A 24,540-nucleotide genomic window follows, 5' to 3' on the forward strand; every position below is an offset into this window, starting at 1 on the left:
ATAATGTGTTAATGTCTAAAACATAGAAGAATCTCATACAACTCAGAAGGAAGAAAAACAAGTAACTTGACTAGAAAATGGGCAAAGGACATAAATAGCCATTTCTTCTAGGAAATTATACAAATAGCCAAAAGGTATATCAAAGTCTGCTCAACATCAGTAATCACTAGGGAAAAACAAATCAAAACCCAATGAGACATCACCCCAGACCTGTTACGATGGCTATTATCTTTATATATATATATATAAAACAAGTACTGGTGAGGATGTGGAGAAGTTGGAACCCATGGAACACTGATGGTGGGAATAAAAAATGATGCAGTTGCTATAGAAAACAGTATGGAGGTTTCTCAAAAAATTAAAAACAGAGTTACTATATGCCCCAATACCATCCCACTTCTGGGTATGTGTGTATATATATATATATATACACACACACACATGTATGTGTGTGTATAAATCAGAATTTGAAAGCGACATTAACTCCCATGTTCACTGCAGCATTATTCACAAAAGTTAAAATATGGAACAACCTAAATGATTACCAATGGATGGATGGATAAAGATGTTACAGAGGAAAACACAGGCAGTACACTCTTTGACATGAATTGCAGTATGATTCTCTCTTAGCCATATCCTAGATTAATGGAAACAAAAACAAAATAAATGGGACCTAATAAAATTTAACAGCTTTTGCACAGCAAAGGAAACTATAAACAAAATGTAAAGACAGTCCTCAGAATGATAGAAAAAAACTGCAAATGAAGCAACTGACAAAGGATTAATCTCCAAAATGATAAGCAGCTCATATAGCTCAACATCAGAAAAACAAACAACCCAGTCAAAAAATGGGCAGAAGACCTAAACAGACATTTCTCCAAAGAAGACATGCAGATACCCAACAAACACATAAAAAGATACTCAGCATCACTCATTGTTAGAGAAATGCAAATCAAAACTACAATGAGGTATCACCTCACACCAGTATGAATGGCCATCAAAAAATCTATAAACAATAAATGCTGGAGATGATGTGTAGAAAAAGGAATCCTCCTGTAATACTGGTGGGAATGCAAACTAATATAGCCATTATGGAAAACAGTATGGAGATGCCTTAAAAAACTAGAACTAAATCTACCATATGACCCAGAAATCCCACTACTGGGCATATAACCTGAGAAAACCACAATTCTAAAAGACACATGTACCCCAGTGTTCACTGTAGCAATATTTACAACAGTCAGGACATGGAAATAACCTAGATGTCCATCAATAGATGAATGGATAAAGAAGTTATTGTACATATATACCATGGAATATTACTCAGCCATAAAAAGGAATGAATTTGAGTCAGCTCTACTGAGGTAGATGAACCTAGAGCCTCTCATTCAGAGTGAAGTAAATCAGAAAGGGAATGGCAAGTACTGTTTATTAATGCATATATATGAACTCTAGGAAAAGGGTTTTGATGAACCTAGTAGAGAACGGAGTTGCGAACACCAAGTGAGGGGGAAGGAGAGGGTGGGATGAAGGGAGGAAGTAGCGCTGACATATATACACTATCGTGCATAAAGAGACACAGTCAGTGGGAAGTTGCTACATAACACAGGAGTCCAGCCTGGCACTCTGTGATAATCCAGAGGGGTGGGATAGAGGGAGAGGAGGGAAGTATAAATACTTCCCTCAAGAGGGAGGAGGTATGTATATAATTATGGCTGATTCACATTGCTGTATGGCAGAAACCAACACAACACTGTAAAGCAATTTTCTGCCAATTAAAAAAGTAAAAAATAAAATTGTTCCCCCCTCCTGAAAAAAAAAGGTAATCTGGCCATATGTGACAAGGATGAACCCTGAAGGCATTATGTTAAGTGAAATTAGTTAGCCACAGAAGGACAAACAGTGCATGATCCCACTTACATGAGGTATCTAACAGGCAAATTCATAGAAATAGGGAGTAGAATGGTAACTGTCAGATCTGGAGTGAAATGAAGATGGAGTTGCTGTTCAACAGCTACAAATTTTCAGTTCAGTATAAATTCTACAGATCAGCTGAATGACACTTTGCCTATAGTCAATAGTACTGTATTGGGCACTCAAAATTCATTAAGAGGGTAGATCTCATATTTTTTGTGTATTTTTAGAATAAAAACTAATTTTTACTTCCAAATAATCTCAGTCTTGATCTCATTACAACTATTGCAATGATATCTTATACGTTACTTAACTTTTAAAAATCCCCACATAATAAGGTGTGTATATAGGTATATATGTATCAATACATAAACATACACATTATGGATATTACTCCCAAACTCCAAAATGAGTTTTTCTATGAAGGAGTATATAACCAGTCACTCAGTTCAATCGCTCAGTCGTGTCCGACTCCTTGCAACCCCATGAATCGCAGCATGCCAGGCCTCTCTGTCCATCACCAACTCCCAGAGTTCACCCAAACTCAGGCCCATAGAGTAGGTGATGCCATCTAGCCTCTGTTGTCCCCTTCTCCTCCTGCCCCCAATCCCTTCCAGCATCAGGGTCTTTTCTAATGAGTCAACTCTTCGCATGAGGTGGCCAAAGTATTGTAGTTTCAGCTTTAGCATCAGTCCTTCCAATGAACACCCAGGACTGGTCTCCTTTAGGATGGACTGGTTGGATCTCCTTGCAGTCCAAGGGACTCTCAAGAGTCTTCTCCAACACCACAGTTCAAAAGCATCAATTCTTCGGCACTCGGCTTTCTTCACAGTCCAACTCTCACATCCATATATGACCACTGGAAAAACCATAGCCTTGACTAGACGGACCTTTGTTGGCAAAGTAATGTCTCTGCTTTTCAATATGCTATCTAGGTTGGTCAGAACTTTTCTTTCAAAGAGTAAGCGTCTTTTAATTTCATGGCTGCAATCACCATCTGCAGTGATTTTGGAGCCCCCCAAAGCGGAGCCCCCCATAAAGTCTGACATTAGGATGAATATAAAAAATTAAATATAATATGTTGAATTGTGTTTATGTATTTATACTATATTTATGTGTTATACTATGCTTAAATAAAAAATGCTAATGAAGAAGAGAGCCTGCTGAGATCAGCCTGGGGGCAAAACCTATACCGAGTTCAAGTGATCTTTGAACATTATCCACATTTCTTTTGGCAGAGAAAGGCAGGGGAAAGCACCCTGTTCTCACACAGAGGCAGGCCAGTACTGCATTTCTGACCCTGACTCACCGAGGGTCCTCCCTGTCACCAAGGCCATTTGAAAGTTCTAATTTGCAGAAACAGTCATCTGTATTCCTTTCTTACCAGGACATTTTTACCACCTGTTTTAGATTTCCCTGTATCTGAAACAATCCAGGTAATACAAGTTGCACTGATTTTAGGATTACCTTTTTTTTTTATGGCTCTACATGTCAATTGTAGTGGGAGTCCCCAGCTGAATTTCTATTCCACAGCTCTAGTATACATCACAGCTGAGTGCCCGGCATATAATGTATTAACACGGTGCCAACATGGAAGACACGGTTGCAAAATTACCATCAACAGTAGTGGGATGCTCAGCTGCACAGAGCTAGTGATCCTCTGACAGCTGTGCTTTACCAGAGCAGATATAAATCTTTAATGGCTTCAACTGAGAAACAAATTCAATGCTGATAGCAAATACATGTCAACTGAAGAACGCTGTCCATTCGTGACTGACGCTGGGGCATTACTCATGTTGAAAACTACCTCCTTTTGAAGGAAACTAACTCTTATATCTTACCAAAAAAAGTGGTCATAGGATTCGTATCAAATAAATTTTACATGACAAAGAAAACAGCCAAGCCAAAAACCAGATGGAACTCAGCAGACCAAAGCATATTTGGCTTCAAAATATCTTTGTTCATGTTGTCAGGAGCATTGAATCTTTTTTCAACTATGAGCCCCCTCCTCGAGATTCTTGACTTTAAAACAGGGTGCTACGAGAAAAGGTTTAAAGAAAGTAGAAAATGAACACAAGGTTAAAGAAACTGAAAATGAACAGAACGAAGGCTAAAACAGAGAACAGTGAGTATATGGGGTGAGATAAAAGCAGAAGAACATGGTTAAGTGTTCCTATGCACAGTAGGACAATTAGTCACAATATAATCCTTCATACAGGCACCGCCGTTCCCATTTTGAGGCTTTCCTGGTGGCTCAGTGGTAGGTAAAGAATCCCCTCAGCTAATGCAGGAGACATGGGTTCAATCCCTGGGTTGGGAAGATTCCCTGGAGAAGGGAATCGCTACCCACTCCAGTATTCTTGCCTGGAGAATTCTGTGGACAGAGGAGCCTGGCAGTCCATGGAGTCACAGAGAGGAGGATGTGACTGAGCAAGCACAGATGTCCCCATTCTACCAATGAAGAAACACCTCAGAGTGGAAAATAACGAGCTATGATGAGATGGTTAATCTGTGCCAATGCTGAGATCTACACTCTGATCTGTCTATTCTTTGGTTTATAGCCATGTTGTCCTCATATAGAGCACCTAGAAATTAACATTTTAAAATCCTAAAGTTTGAATTTTTAAATATCCTACTTTCTTGCCAATTTATCTGATTTCTATATATTTCTATTTTTAAATATTATAAAATCTGCTTATTTTTAAAACAATATCAGCTTATTTTACCACTTCACACCAAATGCCACGCAGTTAAATGTAAAATGTCTTTCCTTCTTATGGATATTATCATTCTTCTAATTTTTTAATTGTTCTGAGGATCCTGGCAAATCCTTTACATGTACTTTACTCCAACTTGTTGTTCACAGCAATGTCTATGCAGTGATTACTGTGCACATGTCTTTTCTCTGGTGGCTCAGACAGTAAAGAATCTGCCTGCAATGCGAGAGACCTCGGTTTGATCCCTGGGTTGGGAAGATCCCCTGGAGGAGCTAATGGGAACCCACTCCAGTATTCTGGCCAGGAGTATCCCCATGGACAGAGGAATCTGGCAGGCTTCAGTCCATGGAGTCGCAAAGATTTCGACACCACTGAACGACTAAGCACACAGTCTTAGGACACGTAGTCTTAAGATGCTCATCTGGTCTCCATGAAGATATGTATCAGTGGAACTGAGCCCCAGGGATGTCTCCGTGGCTGCTGGTCAGTACTACAGATTTAAGGACAGAAATAGTTAAGAATAAAGGCATCTCTCTGACGCTGGGCGCAGCAGCCTGTCTGTAGTACAGCAACAGTAAAGTCTTCTAACCTCAGGACTCACTCTGGCTCCAAAACACTCCACGTTCTAGAAAAGCAGCCTTCAAAGTTTGTCTCATGTACTTCCTAAAATAATTCTGAAAAATGATGTACCCTCTTCACACATTTTTAAATTGACATATAGAAATTTTAAATATAAATTTAAAGAGTTGCAAAGGGTATGATTTCTGGTGTGTTGGAAACACTGACATTTAACATGAAGCAGTGATATTATTTTTAAGTGGATTCAACGGAATTTATCACAAAAAATGATTTCATCACCATCCATTAAAAAACACCTCTATAATTCTTTAACAAAAAATTTGATATTGTTTTTTGCTTTGAATTTTTACTTTGATTCTATTTATTCCTCATAAATTTAGAATTTTACTCTACTATATTTTAATGCTTGACAACAAACTACCACACAAGTACACTCATCTCATATGCTAGCAAAGTAATACTTAAAATTCTCCAAGCCAGGCTTCAACAGTATGTGAACCATGAACTTACAGATGTTCAAGCTGGATTTAGAAAAGGCAGAGGAACCAGAGATCAAATTGCCAACATCTGTTGGATCATCGAAAAAGCAAGAGAGTTTCAGAAAAAACATCGACTTCTGCTTTAGTGACTACGCCAAAGCCTTTGACTCTGTGGATCACAACAAACTGTGGAAAATTCTGAAGCAGATGGGAGTACTGGACCAACTGACCTGCCTCTTGAGAAATCTGTATGCAGATCAAGAAGCAACAGTTAGAACTGGACACGGAACAGACTGGTTCCAAATCAGGAAAGGAGTACGTCAAGGCTGGTATATTGTCACCCTGCTTATTTAACTTATATATGCAGAGTATATCATGCAAAATGCCAGGCTGGATGAAGCACAAGCTGGAATCAAGGCTGCCAGGAGAAATATCAGTAACCTCAGATATGCAGATGATACCACCTTTATGGCAGAAAGTGAAGAAGAACTAAAGAGCCTTTTGATGAAAGTGAAAGAGGAGAGTGGAAACATTGGCTTAAAACTCAATATTCTGGAAACGAAGATAATGGCATCCGGTCCCATCACTTCATGGCAAATAGATGGGGAAACAACGGAAAAAGTGAGATACTATTTTTTTTTTTTTTTTGGCTCCAAAAATCACTGCAGATGGTGACTGCAGCCATGAAATTAAGAGACACTTGCTCCTTAGAAGAAAAGCTATGACCAACCTAGACAGCATACTAAAAAGCAGAGAGATTACTTTGCTGACAAAGGTCCATTTAGTCAAAGCTATGTTGTCATGTACGGATGTGAGAGTTGGACCATGAAAAAAGCTAGGCACCAAAGAATTGATGTTTTTGAACGGTGGTATTGGAAAAGACTCCTGAGATTCTCTTGGAATGCAAGGAGATCCAACTTGTCTATCCTCAAGGAAATCAGTCCTGAATATTCATTGGAAGGACTGATGCTGAAGCTGAAACTCCAATCCTTTGGCTACCTGAGGCTAAGAACTGACTCACTGGAAAAGACCCTGATGCTGGGAAAGACTGAAGGCAGGAAGAGAAGGGGATGACAGAGGATGAGATGGTTGGATGGCATCACCGATTCAATGGACATGAGTTTGAGTAAGCTCCAAGATTGGTGATGGACAGGGAGGCCTGACGTGCTGTAGTCCATGTGGTCACAAAGAGTCAGACACGACTGAACTGAACATTTTATTGATGCTCTTATAATTATTTGATGCAAACAGCTGACTCACTGGAAAAGTCCCTGATGCTGGAAAAGATGGAAGGCAGGAGAAGAGGGCAACAGAGGATAAGATGGTTGGATGGCCTCACTGATTCAATGGACATGAACTTGGGCAAACTCTGGGAAATGATGAGTGACAGAGAAGCCTGGCGTGTTGCAGTCCACAGGGTCACAAAGAGTCAAACATGACTTGGTGATTGAACAACAACATAATTAGCTGTTGTCCAGTCACCCAGTCACATCCAACTTTTTAAAATTATCTGTACCTACATATATATAAATATGTATATAAACTTTAATTTTCTCTGATCATAAAGCCCTACACGTTGTGGGGGGAGAGAGAGGAAGGAGGGAACGAATGAATGTATTTCCTTCTGGAATATAACTTAACATTATAAAAGCCCACCGATTCATAGTTAGCAGCAAAAAACTGAAAGTTTTCCTTTAAGATTGAGAAGAAGATAAGAGCATCTACCACTTTTAATCAACATAATACTAGAAGTCCTATCCATAATAAAAATGAAAAAGGCAAGAAAAGTGAAAAGCATGAAAACCAGAAAGGAAAAAGTAAAACTGTTGGCATATGACATAATCTCTTCAATAAATGTGCTGAGAAACCTAGATATCCATGTGCAGATGGTACATCTTACACCACACACAAAACTCAACTAAAAATGGATGAAAGACTTATAAACAAGACATAAAATCATAAAACTCGTAAAAGAAAACATAAGGGAAAGTCTCCTTGACATTAGTCTACGCAATGACTTCTTAGATATGACACTAAAAGCACAAGCTGCAAAAAAGCAAAAATAGCCAAGGAGGACTGCATCAAACTAAAAGTTTCTGCACAGCAAAGGAAACAATCAACAGACTGGAAAGGCAGTCTATGCAATGGGAGGAAATATTTGCAAACTGTATCTCTGATAATGAGGCCATATCCAAAATATAAAGAACTTGTATAACTCAACGGCAAAAGGAAAAAACCTGATCAGAAAATAGGCAAAGAACAGAAATAGATATTTCTCCAAAGAAGATATACAAATGGCTAACAGATACATGAAAAGATGCTCAACATCAGTAATCAGGAAAATGCAAATCAAAACCACAATGAGATGTCACATTACACGTGTAAGGATGGCTATTATCTAAATAACAAAAGAAAACAAGTGACTGTAAGGATGTGAAAAAGCTGGAACCCTTCTAACACTGTTCACATGTAAAAAAAAATGATGTAGTTGCTATGGAGAACATTACTGAGGTTTGTCAAAAATTAACAGTAGATCTACCAAATGATCCAGCAATCCCAATTCTGAGTATACACTCAGGGATATAAAATCTCCATCTTGAAGAGATATTTGTACTCCTATGTTCATTGCATTGGAAGGATTGATGCTGAAGCTCCAGTACTTTTGGACACCTGATGCAAAGAGCTGACTCACTGAAATAGACCCTGATGCTGGGAAAGATTGAGGACAGGAGGAGAAGGACATGACTCAAAGGACATGAGCCAGAGCAAACTCCGGGAGATAGTGAAGGACAGGGAAGCCTGGCATGCTACAGTCCATGGGGTCGCAGAATCAGACACCACTTAGTGACTGAACTAACACGTGTTTATTGCAGTACTATTCCCAGTAGGCAACATAGGGAAACAAGTATCCATCTATAGAAAGAATATGTGTTATTCATACAACCGAATATTACACAGCCTTACAAAAGAAGGAAGTCTTGTCATTTGCAATAGCATGGAAATATTGAATGCTTGGAAGACATTACATTAAGTGAAATAAGCCAGACACAAAAAGACAAATATTGTATGATCTCACTTATATGCGGAATCTTAAACAAAAAAATCTAACTCATAATGACAGAGTAAAACGTTGGTTACCAACAGCCTGGGAGATGGAGGAAAAGGAAAGATACTGATCAAAGGGTATGAATTTTGAGTTATGAAAGGTTCAAGTACAGCATGGTCACTAATAATAATGTGTATACTTGAAATTTCTTAGACTAGATCAAGGGTTCTCACCACATTAACACACAAAGGTGACCATGGGAGGTGATGAATATGTGAAATGATTACCATAGTCAGGTCAATTTAAAATGTCTGCACATAACAGTCATCACATTGGACACCTTAAATACATACAAAATTTGACAAAAATAAAAATCAAAGTAAAATTCCTTCTAAATTTAGTTTATTACAATTACTATTCAAGTGATCCAAAAGAAGTAAGACAAATGAATATTAATAAATATGAAAAGTAAAAATATTCGTTAGAAATGCATGCCTTAATGAAATGGATAGAGCTATTTTTCCTATTATTTCACGTATATACAAATGATTGTAGCTTAATTCTACACTGAGACAGTTCAACATCAATTTTAACCCAAGTTTTCCTTCTTTCCTACAAATTCTAAGAAAATAAGTAGATGGGGCATTATTATAGCACTATCAATTTGTTCCCTTCATATTTGAATGTACAAAAATACAATGATTGATAAGCAAAAACTATTTTTCAATCATCCAGCAGTTTAAAACTTGAATAAATCCATCAACTTTGTTGAAAGCAGAGAAATAGAAGACATCTAATTTTCAGGAGGATTTATTACATCATTGGTCAACTGTTTTCTCAAAACTACCAGGAACATTAATTTTTTTTTTTTCTTTTTGAATGGTGATGTGGAGGTTTTCCACTCTAGGAAAAACATCATGGTAAGATTCAAGTTGGATGAGAGGTAAACCTTTCTTTTGTAAAGTTAAAGAAAGAAGTCTGAAAAGTGGGTTAAGAGAGAACTTGCACTTAGCAGGCTCTTCCCTGAAAGGAAGGGCTCCAGGGAACAGTGTCTATGAACTAGAAGAATCATATATCAATTCTATTAAAGCTGAACTTGTGCCTCTGTATCCCTTGGCAAGTCCTCTTGTTTACCCAAGTGGTCCCTCATCTCAGGGTAGCCAGGGTAACAAAGATCTGAAAGTGCTTTTGAATTCCAGCCTCAATATGGCACACAGAAGCAGAAGAACTGGTCCTTTAAAGGGAATATGTTTCCCAAGGAACTTCTAGATAAATGGGAGCTTGGGGTGTGAGAATGAGGACTGGATATCCTGTTAATCTCGGTAGGTGCTGGCTCAAAAGTCTTACTGTGATACCTACTGAGAGACTGTATTTTTAAAAACAGTCTAAATAGTAGAGAAAACATTTTAATTAGATTACAGACTACACATGGGCCATATGATCTGTGGCTGGTGCTAAACAAGAACCAGGAGGTAGCATATACAGCCTTTGTATTCAAGGAACTTCCATTTTATTAAAGGTAAAGCGGAAGTCGCTCAGTCATCTCCAACTCTTTGCGACCCCATGGACTGCAGCCCCACCCCAGGCTCTTCTGTCCATGGGATTCTCCATACAAGAATACTGGAGTGGGTAGCCATTCCCTTCTCCAGGGGATCTTCCTGACCCAGGGATCAAACCCAGGTCTCCAATTTACTGTGTTGGCCTAAAAGTTCGTTAGGGTTTTTTCATTACATCTTATGGAGAAACCTGAATGAAATTTTGTTGTTGACCAGTCACTAAGTTGTATCTGATTCTTGATCCCATGGACTGCAGCATGCCAGGCTGCTCTATCCTCTACTAACTCCTGAGTTTGCTCAGATTCATGTTCATTGAGTTGGTGATGATATCTAACCATCTCATCCACTGCCGCTCTCTTCTCCCTTCAGGCCAACCCAATATGTGAGCCATCTGCTGAGAAAACTAGATTCAAGCAGGAAGAGGACTTGTGGGTAACATTATTAACGCAGTGGCTCAGGGGAAGAGGAAAGAAGGTGGCTACAGGATGCATTATTCTAGAAAGGAAGAGTGTGAGGTCAGAAGCTCTGGTCAGCAGGGCGTGTATCTCCAAGGAACTACACCAGAGAAAAGTTAAATGTGGACATTTTCTATGATAGAAGGCATCTGCTAACCAAGAGAGGACCACAGAGAGCACTTATATATTAATACAATGGCATTTTGCCCCTTCACAACTCTTCCCTCCTCCAGCCTACCAAAAATTGGTAGAAAAGAACATATGAGCAGGCAAAAACATAATGCAAGTGAGGAACAGACAATAGTACCCTTTCCCCAGGACAGGTTTCTGGGCATGCTGGGAGGAAAGGAAGGAAAAGAATGTGAAAGTGAAAGCGTTAGTCATTCAGTCATGTCTGACTCTTTGCAACCCCATGTGCTGTAGCCCACCAGGGGTGAATGGAATTCTCCAGGCAAGAATAATGGAGTGGGTAGCCATTTACTTCTCCAGGTGATCTTTCTGACCCAGGGATTGAACCCGGGTCCCTGCATTGCAGGCAGATGCTTTACCATCTGAGCGGCCAGGGAAGCCACCAAGGGAAATCTTACCCTTTTGAAATGGGTACGTTTTGATTTAAAGTGATAGGAAACTTTGAATACCTAAACACGTTATTTGACACCTGAAAAGTGGTTCAGAGTGTAAAGCATCTGCTAGCAAAGCAGGAGACCCAGGTTTCATCTCTGGGTTGGCAAGATCCCCTGGAGAAGGAAATGACAACCCAACCCACTATTCTTGCCTGGAGAATTCCATGGACAGAGGAGCCTGGTGGGCTACAGCCCATGGGGTCACAAAAAGCTGGACACAATCAAGGAACTAACACTTTCACTTTCAAACATGTGACTGGATACCTGAAAATGGGCAGCAAAGCTCTGGTTTCTGCTAAGATCTCTCCCACTAAAACAGGAGGGTATTTCTGGAGCACATCTGAGAGCAGTATCATGAGAGAAGCTGTTTGCTACTTACACTCTGTGAAATGTTTTCCACTCAATAAATTGGCTACATAGATCAAATAAGGATGAAAACAGCTCCAAAACTTTGCTCTGGAAGAAAGTCAAGGATTATAAGGGGATGTCAGGGGCTTTCCTGATAGCTCAGTTGGTAAAGAATCTGCCTGCAATGCAGGAGACCCCAGTTCTATTCCTGGGTCAGGAAGATCCTCTGGAGAAGGGATAGGCTACCCACTCCAGTATTCCTGGGCTTTCCTTGTGGTTCAGCTGGTAAAAAAAAATCCACCTGCAATGCAGGAGACCTGGGTTCAATCCCTGGGTTGGGAAGATCCCCTGGATAAGGGAAAGACTACCCACTCCAGTATTCTGGCCTACAGAATTCCACAGACTGTGCAGTCCATGGGTTGCAGAGAGCTGGACACGACAGAGCAACTTTCACTTTCTTTTCATTTTACTTACAAACTATAAATCCCTCCTCGAGATGTTGAGACTCACATATACACACTTTCTCCCGAGCTCTCTCAATGCTGTTTTCCATTAGCGCTTTTCAGCAAGCATCTGGAATCTTAATCCATCACGCTTTCCTTCTAATTCAGATGCCACCAATGATCAGGATCCACACATTAGCTTCTTTTACTTCCAAATAATCTCTCAATGAATGTAATTTCTGTATTTGGCCAATGTCTGTCTCTTTAGGCTTCATTTTCTTCTGCACCAGTAGCATGAGTTTTACAAAAATGTTATTTCTGGCAAATTTATTTAAGAGGAGAGAATCTTGTATTTTTAAAGATGAAAATGAGAAAAATGAAATGTGTATGGTTTGTGTTTTCCTTTTGATGCACTAAGAATAGGCATACTTTTGACAGATGATTTTACAATGTAGTATATTTTATTTTTGTCAGCAAGAGTAGCTGGATAATGAATAATACTTCAAAACTAATTTTGGCCTTAGTAGATACTAAAATGAAAACAACTACGTTTTTTTGAAAAAATATGGTTACCTTTTTCTTGGTTTATTTTTATTTAATCTCTCTTAAACATGTCCCAGTAGCTTGTTATTCTGTTAAGCTTCCCATAAGTGGCAATAATCTTTCAATAGTTTGACAGATTATTATAATTCTGGCTCAGAACTTAAAGTTTCCAGAAGCAAGTACTGAAGTCACCTTTCCCATCATTTCCATGAGGTAGAAGAATGTTCTGTTCCAATAAGCATAAATATATTTGTCTAATGACACATCTCAATAGCTTTTCTTACTGTTCCTTGCCTTTTCTATTTTATTACTTGCTTTGATGGGGGTCAGGGACAGAGACCTATTAACCTTCAAATGTCTTTAATAAGGCAGCACCATTGGATGAGAGAGAGAGAGGGTATCGCAAAAAACAGTGCTGCTTCCCAGGATCTTTTCTGTGTGTGGCAAGAACATTTAACATGAGATCTACCCTCTTAAAGAACTTTTAGGAGAACAATACCGTATTGTTAACTATGGACGCAACTACAGACAGCAAACCCTAGAATTTTAGTCACCTTGAGTATTTGAAACATTATACTGCTTGCATTGGAGAAGGAAATGGCACCCCACTCCAGTACTCTTGCTTGGAGAATCCCATAGACAGAGGGGCCTGGTGGGCTACAGCCCATGGGGTCACAAAGAGGTGGACACGACTGAAGTGACTTAGCATGTACTCCTTGAAAAGTAAGTTCCCGTTCCCAGCTCCCAGCAGTTCCTGACTTGTTTTTTAAAATGAATTCCCTTGCATTTATTTCCCCAGAACCAAGATCTACCTTGGCCTTCCATAGGGTATCATTTGCTCTTATGTTTTAGGCACTCGAAGAATGCTCATTGTCTGTAGGGAACGTGTGTAAGTGTGTTAAGATCACCACATATCAAGAAATTGGTGACCACTACACGACAAGTCACTCCCTGTCCCTTCCAGCATCAGCCTGTTGTCTGACTATCCCTCTACTTCCGTTCAGATGGTATCATTCAGGGTATGGGCTAAAAATGAAATGTCTCAAAATGGTAAAAAGCTATAAAAGTGGAGCAACAATGGTGTATGTTATTACAGAGAACTAAACTTTCCCAGGTTCACTGAGAGACTATGAAAAGACGAATTTTCTCGACTGACGATACCATTTGTCTACATTCCCTCACCTCTATTAAAAAAGAAAACAAAGGTAAAAATAAAGCTTCAACAGATGACTACCACTCTTCATGAATCAAACTTGTTTATAAACATCGTTTTTATTAGATCCCAGGTTCCACATTCTAAGTTATGTACCAACCTCACACGCTGTTTTCTACCTAATTGCTGGCAGGAAATCTGAATTACAGGAATGAAATAGGCAATGGCTAGAAATCTTGATACATTTATTGGAAATATGGACTAAATAAGGCACTTTACTATCAGACAGAAGGATGAATCGATCTCCAGCAAAGCACAAATTGTTGAAACAGTAACATTTAGAAAACATGTCTGAGGCACAATTCACTATGATGATGGAGGAGAGAATCCCTTTCCTGTTGAGTAAGATGAATTCAAGAAAAGTAACCACACTGCTGAAAAGCTGCAGTTGGTCAGCATTTAGGAGATATATTTTTAAAGAAATCTGTGCTGGGAACAATAATAAACACATCCTTTAGTTCTTACAAATTAACTCAGAATTCATGAGGAAATGCACGTAAGATATTTCAGCCAAATTTCCCTGTGGTAAGACTAATAAAAGGGACTGTCTGTGCATTAAGTCGCTTTAGTTGTGTCAACTCTTTGCAGCCCTGTAGATTGTAGCCCACCAGGCTCGTCTATCCATGGGATTCTACAGGTAGAAATACTGTAGTGGGCTGCTATTTCCTCCTCCAGGAGATCTTCCTGACCCAGGGACCAAACCTGGTCTCTTAAATCTCCTGCACTGGCAGGTTGGATGTTTACCACTAGTGGGCTTAAGGTAATATTTCCTAACTCACAAATATTTTAATTCATTTAACGTGTCCATGTATAATTTTCCTAGTATAGCATCTCTTTATAAATACATTCTGAACTTATTAGAAATTAAATGGAAAGCATATTTTGAAAATTTTACTATTTGTGGCACAAGTTATTGTTAAATAACTATATAAAAATTAACTCATTTCATTGAATAAATATTTAAGTATCAATTAAATACACTTTGTAGAGATTACACCAAGTGAAAAAAAAGCCAGATACAAAAGACTACATTTTGCATATCATTTATATGAAATGTTCAGAAAAAAATTATAGCACTAGAAAGCATATGAGTGGTTTCCTGGAACTGAGTAAGACTGCAAATGGGAATGAAGCAATTTTGTGAAATAATGTGTTCTGAAACTGAATTGTGATGAGAGCACAAGTGTATAAATTTATTAAAAATCATCTAAATTTCAATAAGAGAATTTTATGCTATATAAATTATATATCAGTAAAACTTGAAAAAAAAAGATTCTTTAAAAACATCATGGTATTGAGCTTCTAAGGGCCTTTGCACTCCCTTAAGAACTCATGGAGTGCTAGAGTAGGGTAGTGTTTATGAATCCTCCAAATTAATATGTTAACACTCTAATCCCCAATGTGATTGTACTTGGAGGCAGGGCTTCTGGGAGTTAATTGGGCTCAGATGAGGTAATGTGGGGAGAGACCCATGAAAATATGGCTGTCCTTAAAAAGGATGAAGAGAAATGAGATGGTTCTCTTCACTATGTGAAGACACAGCAAGAAGGCAGCCATCTGTAAAGCAGGTTTTCACCAAGAACCTAACCTAGCAGGGCTATCATGGTTCACTATGTAATCAGAATTAGTAATCACAAAAGACCTACAAACAAAAATCCAACCCCTGATGGTCCCACTGGTAATTCTACCAAATACATAAATGATAATTAATACCAATTCTTCATATCCTTCCAAGAAGTTTTTATGAGGCCAATATAAAACCAGACAGAAGTCACCAAAGAAGGGGTACTAGAGACTAATCTCTTATGAACATAGATTTTAAAAATCCTCAACAAGATACTAGAACACTTAATCCAGTAACAAAAAGAATTACATATCATGACCAAGTGGCAATTACATAAGAAATGCAAGGTTGGTTTAACACCCCCAATACCATATAATGCAATGTACCATACTGATAGAATAAAAGGCAAATACCATATGATCATCTCAATAGAAGCAAAGAAGACAACTGACAAAGTCCAACACTCTTTCATGGAAAAAAAATTCCACTCAAACTAGGAATAGAAAAGTTTCCTCAAACAGCTAACATCATGTTTAATGATGAAAGACTATGCTTTTCCCCTATAATCAAGAATACAAGAATGTCCATTCTTGCCACTTCTAACATTGTACTGAAGGAGCTAGGGCAAATTAGGCAAAAAATTAAATAAAAAGCATTCAGATTGGACAGTAAGAAGTAAAAGAATCATTATTTGCAAATGTCATGTTAAATAGAGAAAAGTCTAAGAAATCCAGTAAAAATTATGAGAATAAACAAGTTCAGTAAGGGTGCATCATATGGAACTAATATATAAAAATCAACTGTATTTCTATACACTTGCAATAAATAATCCAAAAATGAATTTAAATGAAAAATTCCATTAATAATATCAAAAATAATAAAATACCAGAAATAAACTTAACTGAAGAAGTAAAAAATGTACTTTGAAAACTACAAAACACTGCTGAAAGAAATTATAGATTCAGATATGCAAAGACATCCCATGTTCCTCAGTAGGAAGACTTAATATTGTTAAGATGGCAATACTCTCCAAACTGAGCCCAGGTTCATTACAATTCCTATCTGAATCTTAGCTGGTGATATTTACAAAGTTTTTGCAGAAATTGACAGTGATCCTAAAACTAATATGGAAAATCAGAATACCCAAAATAATCCTGAAAAAGAATGTATTTGGAAGACACACACACCTGATTTTAAAACTTAATACAAAGCAATAGTAAACAAGATAATGTGGTACTAGCATAAGAATAAACATATAGATGTATCATTGGAATAATTTTGAAATTGAGAGTACATAAATAAACTCATATATCTATGGTCAAATGATTCCAAAAGGGTACCAAGAATACTGAATGGACAAGTAGTTTCTTCAATAAATGGTGTGGGAAAACCAGACTGTCATACACAAAAGAAGGAAGTTATACACTACATACTATGTACCAAAATTAGCTTAAAATGGATCAATGACCTAAATGTAAAAGCTGAAATCATGACAGTGTAGGCAAAAAAACAGGAATATAGGTATGTGACCTTGGATTTGGCACTGGATTCTAAGATACGACACCAAAAGCACAAGCAACAAAAACTAGATAAAACTTATGCTTCAAAAGATTTTACCAATAAAGTAAAAAGATGATGCATGAATGGAAGAAAACATTTGCAAATCATATATATATATACACACATATACATATATATATATACACACATATATATAAAGGGTCTAGTATCTCAGTGATCAGTGCAAAGAAATAGAGGAAAACAATAGAATGAGAAAGACTAGAGATCTCTTCAAGAAAATCAGAGATACCAAGGGAACATTTCAGGAAAAGATGGGCTCAATAAAGGACAGAAATGGGATGGACCTAACAGAAACAGAAGATATTAAGAAGAGGTGGCATGAATACACAAAAGAACTGTACAAAAATGATCTTCACAACCCAGATAATCACGACAGTGTGATCACTCACCTAGAGCCAGACATCCTGGAATGTGAAGTCAAGTGGACCGTAGGAAGCATCACTGTGAACAAAGATGATGCTGTGAAAGTGCTGGACTCAATATGCCAGCACATTTGGAAAACTCAGCAGTGGCCACAGGACTGGAAAAGGTCAGTTATCATTCCAATCCCAAGGAAAGGCAATGCTAAAGAATGCTCAAACTACGGCACAATTGCACTCATCTCACACGCTAGCAAAGTAATGTTCAATATTCTCCAAGCCAGGAGAAGACTCATGAGAGTCCCTTGGACCGCAAGGAGATCCAACTAGTCCATCCTAAAGGAGAACATTCCTGGGTGTTCACTGGAAAGACTGATGTTGAAGCTGAAACTCCAATATGTTGGCCACTTGATGAGAAGAGCTGACTCATTTGAAAAGACCCTGATGCTGGGAAAGATTGAGGGTAGGAGGAGAAGGGGCTGACAGAGGATGAGATGGTTGGATGGCATCATCGATTCGATGGACATGGGTTTGGGTGGACTCTGGAACTTGGTGATGGACAGGGAGGCCTGGTGTGCTGTGGTCCATGGGGTCGCAATGAGTCGGACACGACTGAGTGACTGAACTGAACTGAGGCATCAACAGTACGTGAACCATGAACGTCCAGATGTTCAAGCTGGTTTTAGAAAAGGCAGAGGAACCAGAGATCAAATTGCCAACATCTGCTGGATCATTGAAGAAGCAAGAGAGTTCCAGAAAAACATCTATTCCTGCTTTATTGACTATGCCAAAGCCTTTGACTGTGTGGATCACAATAAACTGTGGAAAATTCTGAAAGAGATGGGAATACCAGGTCACCTGACCTGCCTCTTGAGAAATCTGTATGGAGGTCAAGAAGCAACAGTTAGAACTGGACATGGAACAACAGACTGGTTCCAAATAGGAAAAGGAGTACATCAGGTTGTATATTGTCACCATGCTTATTTAAATTATATGCAGAGTACACTGTGAGTAATGCTGGGCTGGATGAAGCACAAGCTAGAATCAAGATTGCCAGGAGAAATATCAATAACTTCTGATATGCAGATGACACCACCCTTATGGCAGAAAGTGAAGAAGAACTAAAAAGCCTCTTGATGAAAGTGAAAGAGGAGAGTGAAAAAGTTGGCTTAAAGCTCAACATTCAGAAAACGAAGATCATGGCATCTGGCCCCATCACTTCATGGCAAATAGATGGAGAAACAGTGGCAGATTTTATTTTCTTGGGCTCCAAAATTATTGCTGATGGTGACTGCAGCCATGAAATAAAAAGATGCTTACTCCTTGGAAGAAAAGTTATGACCAACCTAGACAGCAATATTAAAAAGCAGAGACATTACTTTGGCAACAAAAGTCCATCTAGTCAAGGTTATGGTTTTTCCAGCAGTCATGTATGGATGTGAGAGTTGGACTATAAAGAAAGCTGAGCACTGAAGAATTGATGCTTTTGAACTGAGGTGTTGGAGAAAACTCTTGAGAGTCCCTTGGACAGCAAGGAGATCCAACCAGTCCATGCTAAAGGAAATCAAGTCCTGAATTGGAAGGACTGATGTTGAAGCAGAAACTCTAATACTTTGGCCACCTGATGCAAAAAGCTGACTCATTTGAAAAGATCCTGATGCTGGTAAAGATTGAAGGCAGGAGGAGAAGGAGATGACAGAGGATGAGATGGTTGGATGGCATCATTGAGTCAATGGACATGAGTTTGCTTAAACTCCGGGAGTTGCTGATGGACAGGGAGGCCTAGCGTGCTGCAGTCCATGGGGACATGACTGAGCAACTGAGCTGACTGAATTGAACTGATCTAGTATATAAACAGCTCTTTCAAGTTAATACCCAAAAGGCAAACAACTCCAAAAATAGCCAAGAATTTGAATAGACATTTCTTTCTCTAAACATGGCTAATACAGGATATGAAAAGACACTCATGATCATTAATCATTCAGTTCAGTTCAGTTGCTCAACTGTGTCTGACTCTTTGTGACGTCATGAATCACAGCATGCCAGGCCTCCCTGTCCATTACCAACTCCTGGAGTTCACCCAAACTCATGTCCATCGAGTTGGTGATGCCATCCTACCATCTCATCCTCTGTCATCCCCTTCTCCTCTTGCCCGCAATCCCTCCCAGCATCAGGGTCTTTTCCAATGAGTCAACTCTTCGTATGAGGTGGCCAAAGTATTGGAGTTTCAGCTTTAGCATCAGTCCTTCCAATGAACATCCAGGACTGGTCTCCTTTAGCATGGACTGGTTGGATCTCCTTGCAGCCCAAGGGAGTCGCGAGAGTCTTCTCCAGGACCACAGTTCAAAAGCATCAATTCTTCGGCGCTAAGCTTTCTTCACAGTCCAACTCTCATCAGAAAAGAGCAAATCAAAACCACAAAGTACTACTTAACACTAGGACCGGTATATACTTATATTTTTAAAAGGCCAAACAACAAGCACTGGTGTGCATATGAAGAAATTTAACTCTTGTACATTGCTGGTGGGAAAGTAAAATGGTACACTGTGAAAAGGCATTTTGATGGATCATCAAAAAGCTGAATGATATATCATTCAGCAATTCCATTCCTAGCTATATACCCAAAAGAACTGAAAACAGGAACTCCAATGGATATTTGTATACCAGATTTACCTGAAGCATTAGCCAGAGTGGCCAAAAGGTAGAAACAATGCAAGTGTCATTAGCCTACGTGGATAAACTAAATTTGGCATATACATACAATGGAATACCATTCATCCATAAAAAGGAATGAAGTCCTGACATATGCCACAAGATGGATGAACACTTTTTCAGTTCACATGCTAAGTGAAAGAAGCCAGTCACAAAAGAGCACATATTATATGACTCCATTTACATGAAATGTCCTGAACAGGCAAATCTAGAGACAGAAAGTCAGTAAGTAGTTGGTTAGGGTTGAGGTGATTTGAGGTTGATACATAAAAGTAAAGGGTTTCTTGGGACAACCCTGGTGGTCCAATGGTTAAGACCTCAACTCTCCACTGCAGAAGGCACGGGTTCAATCCCTAGTAGGGGAACTGGAAAAGGTCAGTTTTCATTCCATTCCCAAAGAAAGGCAATGCCAAAGAATGCTCAAACTACTGCACAATTGCACTAATCCTACAAGGTAGCAAAGTAATGCTCAAAATTCTCCAAGCCAGGCTTCAACAGTACGTGAACCGCGAACTTCCAGATATTCAAGCTGGATTTAGAAAAGACAGAGGAACCAGAGATCCAATTGCCAACATCTGTTAGATCATCAATAAAGCAAGAGAATTCCAGAAAAACATCTATTTTTTCTTTAGTGACTACACCAAAACCTTTGACTATGTGGATCACAATAAACTCAAAATTCTGAAAGAGATGGGAATACAGACCGCCTCACCTGCTTCCTGAAAAATCTGTATGCAGCTCACGAAGCAACAGTTAGAACTGGACATGGAACAACAGACTGGTTCCAAATTGCTAAAGGAATACGCCAAGGCTGTATGTTGCCAGCCTGCTTATTTAACTTATATCAAGAGTACATCATGAAAAATGCCAGGCTGGCTGAAGCACAAGCTGGAATCAAGATTGCCCAGAGAAATATCCATAACCTCAGATACACAGATGATACCACCCTTGTGGCAGAGAGTGAAGAACTAAAGAGCCTCTTGATGAAAGTAAAAGAGGAGAGTGAAAAAGCTGGGTTAAAGCTCAACATTCAGAAAACGAAGATTATGGCAACTGGTCCCATCACTTCATGGGAAATAGATGGGTAAACAGTGGAAACAGTGAGACTTTATTTTTCTGGGCTCCAAAATCACTGCAGATGGTAATTGCAGCCATGCAATTAAAAGACACTTACTCCTTGGAAGAAAAACTATGACCAACCTAGATAGCATATTAAAAAGCAGAGACTTTGCCAACAACAGTCTGTCCAGTCAAAGCTATGGTTTTATCAGTCATCATGTGTGGATGTGAGTTCAGTTCAGTCGCTCAGTCATGTCCGAATCTTTGTGACCATGGAGTGCAGCACGGCAGGCCTCCCTGTCCATCAGCAACTTCCGGAGTTTACTCAAACTCATGTCCATTGAGTCGGTGATGCCATCCAACCATCTCATCCTCTGTCGTCCCGTTCTCCTTATTAGTCCAACTCTCACATCCTTACATGACTACTGGAAACAAACATAGCCTTGACTAGATGGACCTTTGTTGGCAAAGTAATGTCTCTGCTTTTTAATATTCTGTCTAGGTTGGTCATAACTTTCCTGCCAAGGAGTAAGCGTCTTTTAATTTTTGGCTGCAATCATCATCTGCAATGATTTTGGAGATCAAAAAAATGGATGTAAGAATTGGATCATAAAGCAAGCTGAGCATAGAGAAATTGGTGCTTTTGAACTGTGGTGTTGGAGAAGGCTCTTGAGAGTCCCTTGGACTGCAAGGAGTCCATCCTAAAGGAAATCAGTCCTGACTATTCATTGGAAGGACTGATCCTGAAGCTGAAACTCCAATCCTTTGGCCACCTGATACGAAGAACTGACTCAGTGGAAAAGACATTCATGCTGGGAAAGATTGAAGGCAGGAGGGGAAGGGATGAAAGAGAATGAGATGGTTGGATGGCATCACTGACTCGATGGACATGAGCTTGAGTAAGCTCTAGGAGTGCTGATGGACAGGGAAGCCTGGTGTGCTGCAGTCTATGGGGCTGCAAAGAGTTGGACAGAACTGAGTTACTGAACTGAAGGAGAACTAAGATCCAACAGGCCACATGGTATGATCAAGTAATAAAAAATAAAGCTTTTTAAAAAGATTTTTTTTCGAGGTGATGAGTATGCTTTAAAATTGACATTGGTTGCATAACACTGTGAATATAGTAAAACAGCTAATATTTTAAAACAAATACCAAACCTCTCTCTTGACTCCGTATGCCCTCCTAGAAATGATTCCAATCTCCCTTTCCATGTCACATAGCCTCTTCCTGAGAGGTTTTAACCTCTTAAAAAGCTGTTTATCCCCTTTTATTTTCACTTCATGGTCATATTGTAAGTCAATTCTATTTGGCTGCAGGAATAAATACAACACCCTTTAATATTTACTATGATAAGGCATAAAAGTAAGCTCAGGCATACAAATTAGTAAATTCTGAGTGTCTACTAGGTACTAGGATATAAGACTGATAGGATAAGAGTTCTGTTCAAAAGGAGAGAGGAGGGACTTTCCTGGTGGTCCAGTGGCTAAGATTCCACACTCCCAATGCAGGGGCTCGGATTCTATCCCTGCTTGGGGAACTACATTCCATTCCACATGCAACAACTAATAGTTTGCATGCTGCAACTAAAACATATATATATATATATATATATATCCTGCACACTGAAGTGAAGACTGAAGATCCTTATGTGTCTCAACTAAGGCCTGGTGCAGCCAAATACTTTTTTTTTTTTCCAAAAGAGACAGAGGAAGGGAAACAATACAAAATACACACATGAGAAACCATTAATTTAAAAATTATAAAGTGATGAGTCAGAAAATATCCACTTAGCAATGGGTTATCTAAAGGAATCAATTGTGCTCAGCAAGTGATTATTTCTCAGTACTAAGGATCCAGCTTTAAAAAGATAAGAGGCAACATCACTGCAGGCAGAGGAAAAAGCAGGTGCCATGACGAGAGAAGGTTGAGAGGTATGAGGAACTTCATGGGGTCCAGGGAGGTGGAAGAGTGACTCAACAGAGGAACAGAGGGATAAGGTGAGGTCCCGGAGGTAAGCAGAGACTGGCCAGGGGTAGACCTGTAGGGTTTTGAAAGGCAAGATGAGAAGTTTCAGCTTGCTTCTTCTCAACCCTGTAACACTCTGTGCACATCTGCCCTGTTACACGTAATCCTCTGTGTACCTCCTTTGACTCCGTCTGTTTTAAGAAAAATCAAAGTTTCCTATTCATCTCTGTCTATCCAGTGCCTAGTCAGTGATTAGCCAGAAGCTCAGAGGTTGAGGTTTCCTGAATGAAGACTCCACATACGGACACCATAATAAGGCAAAAATGCCAAGTCCTGTAAAGAAATTCTGAATGAAATTTAAATAGAATAAAAAATGTTATTGAAAGGCAGTGTGCAGATTAAGGCCAGGGGATCTTCATTTGAATTCTTCTGGCCAACGTAAGGTTATTTCTACCAGAGGTTGTGATGGTTTGCAAGTTTGAAATCAGTTAAACAGAACATCTTCCAAACTTAACTACAGTCATTCCCAGCATGTGAAACATAAAACTGCCAGCAATGAACACCGTTAGCAAATCCAGTGACTGCTCAGTAGTCATGAACTGGTTCTCTAACTCAAGCCTACTCACTGGAGCATCGCAAGAAATCACCCACAACATCTACCTCAGCACCGCCACTGAAATGGAAGAACTATAGATTATATTACTAGTAGCTGAAATAGAATTGAGCACTACCTTTTAAATAACACATAACACATGCTTTCCTTACTGACAAACATTTAATTGCCTAATAATTAGTTTCACATATGCATGCTGAATTTTCTGTTTGTACTACACAGGGGATTCTGCTATAGCTCTAATTACAGCCTCATTATTCAGAAAGGCACACACTGATTGTAACACAGTTGAGACAAAGGTAGCCAAGTAACAGTTTCAGAGTGCAAAACCACAGAATTCTGCAAATCGATAAGGCATGTTTCTTTGGGAGGGAAGGAAAACACATTTTTTCCCAGCGGGCTTACTGTGGCCTTGAGGCTTCCGCCTGGTCTGTCTGCAGTTTCTCTCCTCCTTCCACTTCCATTGTACAGTAAACAACTCGATTGGGAGCGACTGACCTCAAACCTTGCACTTCCATTATGACAATCTAAAGACAAGAAAAATGTTTCACAGATTTGTCAAATTGACAACAGTTAGCAACAGAGACAGCAGCATGAACTACAATTAGAGAGACCAATTGATATAATTATCTGACAATCTCAATGGTATTTTATCTTCTTTATAATCCATCTTTATTCATGGACGGTATAGTACATAATGTTTTGAAAAGGTCTGGTATCTGAAGATGCATCTCCTACCAGCAGTTAAGTTAAAGTCTCTAGATATGAGC

General features: G+C 39.1%; 1 protein-coding gene across 19 annotated transcripts in view; it reads right to left on the bottom strand.

Annotated features, from left to right (window-relative positions):
• The window catches only part of CADPS2 (calcium dependent secretion activator 2), a 575,633-nt gene that overhangs the window by 308,524 nt on the left and 242,569 nt on the right, over nucleotides 1–24,540 (bottom strand). For all 19 annotated transcript variants that reach the window (XM_040259536.1, XM_040259533.1, XM_040259535.1 and 16 more), the window contains exon 6: nucleotides 24,176–24,297. In XM_040259536.1, the coding sequence (XP_040115470.1) occupies nucleotides 24,176–24,297 (122 nt within the window). The remainder of the gene's footprint in view (nucleotides 1–24,175; nucleotides 24,298–24,540) is intronic.

This window comes from Oryx dammah, unplaced genomic scaffold (assembly GCF_014754425.2).
Source record: "Oryx dammah isolate SB20612 unplaced genomic scaffold, SCBI_Odam_1.1 HiC_scaffold_18, whole genome shotgun sequence".
Lineage (NCBI taxonomy): Eukaryota > Metazoa > Chordata > Mammalia > Artiodactyla > Bovidae > Oryx > Oryx dammah.